This window comes from Nymphalis io, chromosome 17 (genome assembly GCF_905147045.1).
Source record: "Nymphalis io chromosome 17, ilAglIoxx1.1, whole genome shotgun sequence".
NCBI classification, from domain to species: domain Eukaryota; kingdom Metazoa; phylum Arthropoda; class Insecta; order Lepidoptera; family Nymphalidae; genus Nymphalis; species Nymphalis io.
In genome coordinates this window covers 7,200,662-7,213,406 of record NC_065904.1, presented here as the reverse complement: position 1 = coordinate 7,213,406, position 12,745 = coordinate 7,200,662, and the positions used below count along the sequence as shown (strand labels likewise).

Below are 12,745 nucleotides of genomic sequence, written 5' to 3'. Positions count from 1 at the left end.
ACGAATAATTCGATAGATAATAATATTGATAAGATAATTGTAGATTTAATTAGTACTTGATATAAAATAGTTTTAATATATATTTCAATTGTAGACGCCACTTGATTTATATTCGAAAACGGTTTGTAATAAATTTATGAAAACATCCGCGGAACGATGAGTATTATCGACGAAGGCTCGCAGCGCAAACGATCGCAGCACGCATAAAATCAAAAATAAAACCATAAAAACTTTTGCATTGTTCTTTCGCAAGAGATCTCCGAACCACACGATAAGTACAAATCGTTTTCTAACTCGCGTCTCATATAACAATTAAACATCGAAAAAAGTGAAATGCCAATAATTAAATTTAAAATATAGCTTTGGTTAAACTTTCTTAATTGTAACAAATTATAAACTGACAAAAGATAATATATAACATCGAGAAAGCATTTTAGTTAACCATAATAAAAAATAAAAAAAACTAAATCGACGTAGAGAAGTTGAGCGACGTCACGAAATGTTACCAAAATCATAGTGTTAGCCGGAGTGAAAGTGAGTCAAAAGCAATTAATGCTGTTATTAGACACTATAAACGTTTCTGCATTGTGATAAAAGAGCAAAAGGACAAACTATATTCACTTTTTATTCCAGGTGCGTTTTCTTTCCGTTTCGAATACAAAATTCGTATTCATGATTTGTAGCACAAATTACTTTTGTCAACCTCATTGCATTACGAAACTTCACCTCGATTAATATCATATTAAAAACGATAGATAGTTCACTGTCTATTTCAACTGTTACACAATATAAAACGCGATTAACAAATTATCATTTCTGGTAAGTTTTTTAAACGAAAACACGTCGTCTTGTCTGATATGTAATAAAACTTATGGCAATTGTAAAATTAAATCATATCAGATAAACGACGTTATCATAATAATATAATCAGTTAGTATTATCTAATGGTAATAATTAATAGAGATTAATAGTTTTTCGAAGATTTTTATGTAATATAAAATAAATACCTACGAAAAAACGTTAAAACGTTTCGTTTGGAAAAATGTTCAATTAAAAAATCTGTTACATAAGAAAGAACATTTTTCTTTTAGCCGAAAAATAACTGGAAACCAAGACTATTTTCCGATGAGAATTCATTTTGTTTGTTTCAAATTGTACTTACATTACATTAGTACAATAGCTTTGTTGATAATCATACGACTAAACAAGCATTTTTTGATAAAGAAACATCCAATCGACATTGTAATAACTTAAGGTAATAAGAGTCAGCGGTAACCTTTATATTCATAATTTAATCTGAATAGGATCTTAATAAATGACACGATACGATCATTAATAATGGATAAGATGAGTTCAATGAAATGATTGGAATAATAAATGACATTGAAATGTGTCCCTGACCCGAATTAAACATCAAATATATTTTAAGTATGTATGCATGTATAAGAACTTTGTTCTCCTAATAGAGATTTCGTTGGAATGTGATATTTTACGTTACATTTTTCAGTTGTAATCATTATCAACATTTATTATAGGAATAGAAGTTTACAATTGTGCAACCAGAGTATCCCTCAAGGCTGATCAGTGAAACCGACACCGGCACGTCCGTATACCTTGCCTCACCACCCGTTGCTTTCCGCGCACTCTAGTGGTTGGGACTTCAGATATATATCATAAATGTTTAAATATTAACATTTTTTTTAAATTATTTTGCAAGGATAATTTGTTATATAATACATATTTTCACAGTGACTATTTTACAGTACGGTGTTAGACACGTATTCCGAGTGTTAATAATTCCAAAAAGGATTAAGGAAGTATATAAAACAAAATCACGAACTAAAGATGCGTACAAAATTTAAATCGCGATTACTTCCGACTGGTCGACTAGACTTTTCGTGAGCGTTACCTTCATAGGTTACTTCCTGAGCTGACTTCCAATCGCCGAACTACCGAGAGGAAGATTGCCGTCGGTGCAGCGACCGACCGCGCTAACGTAGCCTTGGACGCGAGCTCCCTGCATTCTAATCAGACGGCCTTGCGGAAGCGCGTGCTCGGGACAGCTCTCGTAACACGCACTTCTCGATCGGCGTCTTATCAAAAGACCCGAGTTGATCTTTCTTGGGGCTCATTTACATTACCCGAATACATAAATCTACTCTCATATGAAAACTTATACGGAACGGGTTTACAGTTTTATAGTACTACGATTGCAGGTTATCAGTAGGCAAAATAAGTACCGTTAATTTATAGATATCACAAAGACATCATATATAAGAAAAATTAAACATATGTATGTGACAATAGTTACGATGAATGATTAGTATGAAAAAGTGGCTTGGTGGCTGCCAAAAAGGGGTAACAAGTTCCACTCGTTAATGTTGAATGTTTGACTCGTTCAGCAGGTTCGGATTGGACTAAGTAGATCGTCATGGCTAGTTTCATGGACATGCGTCAATGCATCCGAAATATATCTATAGTGGGTTAGTTGTTTCAAAATAAGTAGTGTGTAACATTGTGTACATGATTGTAAAAAAATAACTTACGGCATTGTGTTGAGTTTCATATATGTATCTAGTGGAAGTTCGACATGTTTGTTATTCTCATTTGTTCCTGAGAGTCGGCGTGCAGTTCTCATCCAGCTACCTCTTTGTCTTCTAAAGCCTTTGTCGTTTTTTACTAATTGAAGGTGCCTTTTAACAATATCATGCCATTTCCATTTTACTGTTGCCGGTGAGTCGCTCGCCGCATCTTCCTTACAAATCTGTAATCCATCACTAAACCTTCTCATATTTTGTAAATAAATTTCATTTGATTTTGGAGGGAGGCTTCTTCTTCTTTCTTCGGGGACAATGCCCGAGTCATGAGAGTTCTGTTCTGCTATCCATTTCGATATAAAATCATTTTTATCACAGACTTGTGTAATCACTGGCTCTTCTTTGGGTGGTGGTGGTATCCAATCCAAACTCACCCACTGACTAGATTTTGGTTTCGACTTAAATATAACGTCTATCTCATCATCACAGTCCGACGAGCCAATCGAACAAACAGATGTTTTTTTCCTTCGAAAACGCGACCGAACAATCGGCTTACAAGTAGATAACGATTCAGGATTTGTACTGAAATCTGTAATGTCCTCCCGTCTTACATCCTGTAAACTCTTAATAGTCTCTATGTTAGCATAAGAGTTTTCGGAGCAAGAGGAGTCTACACTAAATCTACTTCTTTGCATTGGTTTAGATTTAACAATAGGATTTTCGCTATTATTTTCATTTCCTCTGCAACCAATTTCTCGTTCATAGGTTAAGGACAATCTCCTTTCATTTGATTTTTCATTTTCCATTTCAATTATTTTAGCCATACTAGGAAAACTATTATCTTTAGCAGTTTCTACTATTCTATTAAGTTTATGCGTACATTCTCTATCAAAATCTTCGTAACTATTTGTAAGCGTAGATACAGAATTGTCTTCATTAAATTCTATAATTCTAGTAATTTTTTGTGGCACTTCATTTTCTTCATCTTGATTTAATGGTGAAGATAATTTATCATTTTCAAATTCGATTATTCTAGTTATTCTTTGTAACGGCTCTTTTTCTATTTTATTCATTAAATCTGCATTAAAATCATCTAATTCAATTATTCTTGTTATTCTTTGGGGATACATATCTTTATCGGAACCGAGTTTATCTTCGCTTTTTTTACTTATAGAAAACTGACTATAAGATTCCGAATACCTTGTAGTAGAACAACTAGAATTTTCAAAAATTAGCTTTTCTTCTAATGAATTATGTCGGCTTTTTGCTTTTAGTAGTGCACTTTCAGAAAGGAAAACACATGGGACTTCCACTTGCATTGACATCTTGCGACGTCTAGTTGTGTTTTCCTTTTCTTTATTAATGTCATTGTCGTAGTTCTCAGGCACAGCTGTAGGCGGTAAAATTATTTGCGTACCGGCTACCATGCGTAAAAAGTCTGTTACAGCGGCTATATGAGCTCCAGTGACAGCACCTTGCAACTTAACACCGGAAACTTGGTGAGGCACAAGTTGGTTATCGCGCATACACCATACAACGGGCAGAGCCCCTTCCGACACCATCGTCGTTTTATAAAGTTTGAATAATAAAAACACTCGACCAACTACTTCAAAAGTTACTTTTTAATTACCACAAATTAAAATAATATATTTTTAAATCACTGACGTTTTTCTGGGCTGCAGCCTCTTATGAAACAAACAAAATTCAAATATTCAAACACATAATTGTGACGTATATGGGGCGACATAGCGCGAGCGCGGCGCAAGTGCAAGCGATGCGTTGCGCTGTGGTCGTGCGCGTCCGGGCGCGGCGGAGGTCGCGAGAGATAAGGCGGTGAGAGTCGCATGCGCAGCACCGCCGCCCGCACCCGCGCCCGCCCCGCCACCTCATAAGCCATCTTTGACGATCATACATCAATTTTTATCCAATGCACTTCTCCAAGCAATTATATAACGAACGGTATAGATTGACCTATTAAATGAACATTGTTTTGATATTATTTTCAAATAATATAAACTTTTTTGTAATAGTAGTTTCTTAAGAAACTGTATTTATATAAAGTGTAATATACGAAAACCGATAAATATAATCAGATCAAAGTGTTACGTTTTCGACAAATTTCATTATTTGCATTACATATGCAAGTACATCAACTCAAGATTCGCATTACTGACGCAACGAATGGCTGGATGGAAATTAGTAAACTGTTCGGCTACCGCGGACATCGTTTATTGTAACCGAACGATTAACAGCTATTTACATTCATCGTCAGACGTTGCTCATTACAATTTATAGCTTGAAATCTATGAAATATGCGAAAAATACATTAAACCGTTTGTTAATTAAAAGATGAGCTATTTATTAGACGGTGAGTCGTAATTTCTCCACCTCATCTACAGACATCCCGTCAGGTACAGTTATAAAGCATTGTGTTGGCGCCTTGGCATTACTGCGTTCATGGACATCGTCATGTGAACGCGAATTTGTTTTCTCCGACCATCATTTCAACTGACGCGGATGCTAGAAGACGGCAAAAATTGCTATAATAGCTATTGAATTCTATATTCATTCATGTTATAAATACTTTAAAATAATTCATTTTAGACGATTTCAACTTCCACATTAAGATATATTTCCCTAAATAGCATTTTACTAATTATAAGATAAAATTATTGAATACTATGTACAAGCCAAATGCAATTGCACGCGCAAATGCCAATCAACAGTTAGGATTGGCGCCGGCGCAGCTTGTGATGCGTGGCCCGTATGTAGGACAGACAAATCAGGTATTAATTATCCATACAACGCCTAATCACCCTTTGTATGGGTCAAAATCGAGGAACGACATCTTGATAGATAGTTTAACACCTCAAATTATATTTATGTTTCAGTAATAAATTGCAATAACTTAAGTCGGTTAATAAACATTAGTAATTAATGTTATGTAACTAAATTGGCGTATAACTATACGCCATATTTAATGAGTTAAATAATAGCATTATTATTACTTAATTGACGTATATCTTAACAACCTTCAGCAGTTTACCAAAAAGCGATGAGTCAAAAAATTCCAAGATATGTTTATATTGCACCGTAAGTCAAATTTCGTATCCATTTATCGTTTTTGCGGACAAAGTGTTCATGAAATAGGAAAAAATATCTTACTATTAGTTGCTTTCTAGCCCAAAGTGAATTAAAAGTAAAAACTCCATTGATGTTTTAGACAAAAATATTTTTTATTATTATTATATTAGAAGAATGACAAGATTCTTTGGTTTAAAAATAACTGTTAAATTTTCGTCAAGTTATAAATGCCGAGCCGAGATGGCCCAGAAGTACATGAGAATGGAGGTCCATGAGAAGATTGCGGGTTTAAACTCGGGCAAATAGAGCTGAATTTTCATATGCCTAATTTGTTTTTATAATTCATTTCTTCTTCACCAACTTGTGCTCGACGGTGAAAGAAATTGGAACAGTCTTGTGAAGTAAACTCAAAACTTCTCCTCATAAATGAGCCGAGGCCTTAGCCCCGCAAGGAGACAATGACAACGTACCTTTTGTAAAAAGTCATAGAAATCCCGGAGCGCAAAAATGCTTTTATATCAGTTCATGTTTCTATATAGTATTTAAATAATTTTGCAAATACATTTAGTTTCTGATTATTTGCATAGGCAAATCATGTAATATCATAAGTGGTAATGACGACGTCATTAAAACGACCTCAGATAAACGTGATCGCGGTTTCGACGAAATACTTTCTGTTTAGCAGAATTCTGGTAAGACCAACCAGCAGGAAAAACAATCCTCTTAGAAACGCTAGTTTTTAGTATTTTAGATAAACATAAAAGTATTAGCATTGTTAATTTTTAAATGTAAATGTTATTTTTACTACTATTAAGAATAAATAAGTCAATAATCTCATTAATTTATAATCGCATTGATAACCATTCTATCCCATAAACAACTTCGGAAAGTGTTCCGAAGACGATGGTCAGCTACATAGTAAATTATTTGTTTCCACTTTGAATATTAGCTAGCAGTAGTTATTAAAAATATGTATTTATTTTAAACGTCTTTTTAACTGTTTTTTTTTTTAAATTACTACCAAAATTGTGTCAATCAAAATCAAGGGGACAAGTTTATTTAAATCCACAACTTATTATATACAAAAAAATACAAGTCAATTATACTTGAAGGGTGCTTGAAATTTAAAAATTATCAGATTTATCTTTTAAACCTGAATACCAAAATCCTTTGTAGGTCATATTGATTAAACATTACAGACTCTGTGACAGCTTGACAGAGATACATCGGATTACAATGATCTTTATCGAAATACGTATAACTCTTTATTATGCGCACTGCTGATATGTTTATACGATCACACCAAAGACGCTCGTCAAGCGTCTTTAACATATCTAAATATTTTTAACATATTAGGAAGGTATTTTGGGAACACAGACGAGCAAATGAGAAACCTGAGGATAATCATAATATGGTGGATGGTACTACAAATAGTTTAACCTACTCCATACACCGCCAAAGCGTTTACAACGTTGCGTATGTAAATACAATAGTTAAATAACCTTTCAAAACAGAACACAGTATATAGTATTGAAGTTTGGTGGAAGAATTGACACAGTGGATAGTAACCACTCAGACGGGCTAGCTAAGAGACTAATTTGTATCTGGTAGCTCTTGGTAAAAATTTAATTATACTTCCATACAATTTATAAAATTATTAGCAATTTCACTCAAATAAATCTAATAACAATAATAGCTATACAGCTTAAAATCTAAGCTCATTTACATGGAAAACTCATTTACGTCAAACTAAGTGACGACGGTACATTCCTTGAATTTTTTGTAGCATTTAATTTGTTAAATGTTGTGATCGTAATAAGGAAAACTTAAGAATAAAATATAAACAGAGTAATAAAATACATCTATGAGATATATTTATTATATCATAAATATTTTAAATCAACAGAATATAATTTGTATGATTTTCGTTAAAACAAAAAAGTTTAATATCACTGCGTTGAATCGTAAAATTATTAGGACACGAATGTACAGTATCCATTAATCAGTAGCGGATAACAATTAATTGTCTTATTTAAGTTATGTACGTAAAGCATAAACAATTTTCAGCTGGAATTACTCGCTGTTGACAATAAATGGTAGTGGTAACGACGCTTTGAGTGGCGGTCAGTGCATATTCATGACGTTTAGTACTAGCACAGTAATTTCGTGGAAGCAGTGGCCGGGGCGACATTGGCGCCAGGAGGCGGCGCCTAAGCGAGTCATACGCGACGCTCGCTTTTTTACCAACACACATACATTAACATGGCACTTTTAATTAATACTGCTTCATTCGACTGAACCTTCTTATTATAGCCGAGTGTTTAAATGCAATTTTAAAATTCGATTCGTTGTGTAAAGAAAACATAAAAACAACTGATGTTCATCCCGTCTTTACTTACGGTCATTATTAAGCACACTAATTAGTATTTAGTAATACGAATATTATTGATATTTGAAAGAGGAATTTAGCAAGTTATCAAGTATTGACCAATATTCAACAAACAACTATAGAAGATTACGTAATTCGAGTCTTGTCTATCTACATTATAACAGATGATCGGTGACGCTGATTTTCATTCATAATATTCAAAACCAATGAAGTGCAAATTGATTCGAGTGGTAGAGTTCCGTTATCCATACAACGATTATTTTATAAAAAAAAAGTTACGCAATGTCTTATATAGTTGTTTCTCAACAGGTTTTGCTGTGTCTGTGACTTCGATATTTTTATAGACAAACAATTTTTAAATAACATGTAAATAAAAAGTCACCAAAATTTTGTTGTGAAATTTTTCTATATTTCTTAAAAATTAATAGAGTAACAAATAGCAACCCTGCTTTTTCCCGGTCTTGGTGGGTACTCATATACCAATAATTCTGCCAAGCTGTTTGTATGTTGCCACACATATATGAGTGACTCAGTGTAATCACGATCTATAAAATCGTAGATTTTCATGGTTGGTAGTGCATTGACTATGTCAGGAGCTGTTTATACTTGCATTGTCAGCAATTGCCAGTGTCTACGGGCGGATGTGACCACTTAACATCAGGAGTACCGAGTGGACGTAAGACTTGCTAAAAAAATACTGGGTATAATGAATTATTATAGATGTTATCACCATTTTCAACTTTATTCCTAACTCTTTCTTAACTCCTGGTATCTAATTCTTTAAAAATCAATTTAAATAGTTTTTTTTTTAAATTCTCGGGGGTTGAATTTTTTTATGACAACAAAAAACACTTAGTCCCTCTTACGACAAGAAAGCACTGACTTTGGAAGATTTTATTCAACTGCGCCTCGTTTATTTGTCGGCTATAAGGTTAGTCTCTGAGGTCCTGGGTCCACATTCGGGTCGGGCAAATTAAAAGTTATTGTGTTTTTATTGGGACATATTTTTTGATAGAAACCTGGAAGTTTGAAAGTTGATAGTGTTTTCACTCTTTGCCTCGGAAAGCGCGTAGGACTCAGGACCTTCAAGTTCAAGTTCAGGACCAGGACCAACGAGGTCCTGGTCCTGAGCTTGAACTATTTCCGGTTGTGTCGGATTTGCCGTCCTATTGTATTATAAGAATGAGGGTATGTCCAGCACAGATGTCTAAGCCGAAACACACATCCCTAGAAAGTGGCCGCCACAACAGGAATCGGTCAGGTGGACCTTGAAGGATAACCTCCTGTCATCATTATACTCCGCCATACCTACACCGATTAACACTAAATCAACGTTACATTTAAACTTTAATATGTATGTTATTGTAATAATTTCGCTGTTGAAAAATTAATGGACTTCGCGTTCTTTCACTTGAAGCGCGTATAGTGTATCGTCTACATTATTCATTGTAGATATAGCACCGATGCGGGCACAACTGAATACGAGGAAATGACTAATGTAAACAAATACCTACTCGTCTATCAAGCCCATTCAAGACACAGTTCTTACGTTTCCGCTTTTATATTAATCGAAAAGTATTTGCATTTGAACTTTTTAAACAGATAAAAAAGCACCCAAATTGATTTAATTTAATGAAGTAACATCTTCTTAAGAGACACAAATTAAAAATATATATGAGAAATATTTGCTTGTGTAATTAAGAGAAATATACTTATATGTATTTGATTGAAATTATTGGAAATTGAAAGGAAGTCCTCCTTTAAATGTCCAAAAAAACAAGTCTCGAAATTAACGTTGATATATCTAAAGAAATTTCTAAATACTTGATTTACATAAATATGTAACGGGACCGGGTCTGTAAATAAAATATATTTATTCTGTCTGTATCATACAAAATTACTTGGAATAAAGAAAGGTGATAATTTATTCGAGGTTATTAAAATGTTATTTGGGGAAATTAAACTTTTTTTTTATATTTGCCGGGAGAGCAAATGACTCCACTCCACCTGATGGTAAGTGGTAGTACAGACCAAACTGCTTTAGAAAAAGGAAGCACAAGTGAACTGTCATCATGGGAAGCTGTGAAATTACTACGCTCATCTGTGCCCGAATCTGGGAATTAAGCAAGCATTCTTTTAGCTGAATGCATTTAATGAAATAATGCACAGATAAGAGCTATGAAATTACATTCTCCTAACATTCAAGTGAACCAAGTTGCACTACAGCGCGTATGTAATAAAATATTAATGATGATAAACAATTTTCTCATGTGAACCTTATAGTGAAAAATACACTTGCCTCCAGTTGATTATACAAAACTTATAGTTTACAGATAATTCAGCCCACTACTACTAATTTAACTACTGATTCCCTTAAGTGAGGTAGTAATTTCTACCTAATAACTTTACGACGAGATAGTACCTAAAATGTAATGCAAAGAACAGGTACGCTAATATGTTGCATTGGTTTTGCACATCTATAGCAGCTACTTTTTTAATGATAGGAAATTTATTTCCCTCTTTTAATAATAAATACTATACTTATAAGTTGTGGGTAAGGCTTTGTGCTAGCATGTCTGATTAGATACTACCAACTCATCACCAATTCTTCCGCCAAACAGCAATATTTAGTGTTGTTGTTCGGTTTGAAGGGTAAACGACTCAGTATATTTACAGGCACAGGAGCCATAACATATTGGTGCCCAAGGTTGGTGTCGCATTGACGAAGGAATGTTTAATATTTCTTACAGCGCCAATGTCAATGGGCGATGGTGACTATTTACCATTAGGTGACCAGTATGCACGTCCGCCTACCTATATCATTGATAAAAATTTGGTAGACAATTTTGATTTTCATATATTAATATATATATTTGATGTTCATATATTTTAAAATACTTTGAAGATGGAGACGGAAACCATGTTAATACCTATACGATTATCTTCCATATTAAGAACGTACAAATGTTGATAAACGAACTTTTCGGTGAATATTTAAAAACGATTTATTTTCTTTGTTGATTCCATCTAAGCTTTTGATAGAAATCTTGATAACAAAAACCGATGTAATTATTATTGGCTGTTGGGGGATTCCAATTAAAAGGCGAATTGGAAATTATTAGCAACGTAATGTGCAGTTTAATTTGCCTGTCGTAACGTTCGCGAAGTACGTCAATCTGCAGATTACGGTTTAAGAGCGTTCTAGACGCGCACGTAGAAAGTTGCGGCGCGACTGAACGGCGCCTACGTATGTCCTGCGCACCGCATTCTCTCGTCCGAGCTTTAAAACACGACTAAAAAGCACAAAATGTCTCCGCTAAACTAAACAAAGTATATATTGAAGCTAGAGCCTTTAGACGATAGAGAAAATAGACAATTATTGAACACATCCAAGGCTATCTGTTCTAAGAATAAAACGCTAATGAATAGTTTGTTGCTCCCAAACGCTGGTGCTTCATAAAATGGGCTATAGAATGGGGAATGCGCTTAGTCTATTTGTGTTTTTTATCGGTAGGGTTGAGTTCTTAAGCGTTGTACTTGTAACATTTTATTGGTACTTACGCTTTTAGTTTTTTTTTAGGTGAAGAATAGTTTTAGTGCAAAATAAAGAGCTAAGAGTTGTTAGTTATTCTAAATATTCAATAATAACAGAAATAAAATGAACGTAATTTCAAAATAGTTGATTGGGGAAGATTGATAGTCAGTTTGAGATTGCATTGTATGAGAAACATATTTCTCACCACTAGTAAGCGACCAATCACAAAATTTCAATTATTTTTACAAACTTAGTAACGGATTCACCTTTTAGCTATATTGATTAATTTTGAATATAAGAGAATTAATATTAATCTAGTTTAAATTCGAAATATAAAGATAGATCGGCGGGGCTATTAATTTTGTCAGAGTATTTTAACATTTGTTTAGCTCGTATCTATTAATGCTAAGAGGTCAACATATAAATTTAATTAATTAGTAATTACATGGAATGTGGAACATTATTTCACGTATTAGATGGTCCTGGGATTTCGGTTTAATTGATAATTATGGAATCATTAGTATATGCTTACATTTATTTTTATGTATTTATACACATACAAAGGTCATTTAACTTATCGCTTATTAGTTTTTTTGATAAGCACTGTATATTTATTACTATGTAAGTTTGTAACTGAACAGAGTATCAGATAACCCAGCTTCATCTGTTGCAGAATACGTAAAACTGAACGCTTGCAAAGGATAATGTAATAAACGGGGCGAAAACAATACGTTTAAAAAATATTTCATGAAAGAGAAGCCTTAACCTACATTTCAAAATGATTACAAAGGAATGTCACGAAGTAGCAAAACATTGTTTGGTTAATGGAGGTGTATAAACAATCGCTAACCGCGGAGCAGCGCGGGTCGATGAACGACCTAGCTCGCGCAAGGCGTTTCCTCCGCGATGTAGAAACAGAATGAAACGTGCGCGATTAGGAACAAACTCGCATTTTATATACGACAAATACACGATAAGCAAAAGCTTATAGATATAATCGTGCAAAGGACTTTATTTGTGTTTAAAACAAATGATACAATACTCTAAACCAGGTACCTAAAGTACAATTAACTATTCATCATTTCGTATCGTTATTTCTCTGTATATTAATTACCCCCCGCAAGACTTTTATATAGCTCTCAGATTTTTCTTTATAATTTCAAAAGAATAACGCTAAACAAAAAGGAAGGCGCGTCCAAT

General features: G+C 33.8%; 1 protein-coding gene across 2 annotated transcripts in view; it reads right to left on the bottom strand.

The window, feature by feature from the left end:
* LOC126774822 (tyrosine-protein kinase Src42A) overlaps positions 1-12,745 on the bottom strand; it is a 66,021-nt gene that overhangs the window by 36,162 nt on the left and 17,114 nt on the right. Inside the window, exon 1 of one of the 2 annotated variants that reach the window (XM_050496445.1) lies at positions 2,547-4,346. The exons of the other annotated variant lie outside the window; for it this stretch is intronic. Within the exon in view, the coding sequence (XP_050352402.1) occupies positions 2,547-4,099 (1,553 nt within the window). The 5' untranslated portion in view covers positions 4,100-4,346. Of the gene's footprint in view, positions 1-2,546; positions 4,347-12,745 lie in introns of those variants that run through there. 2 annotated transcript variants of the gene reach the window in all.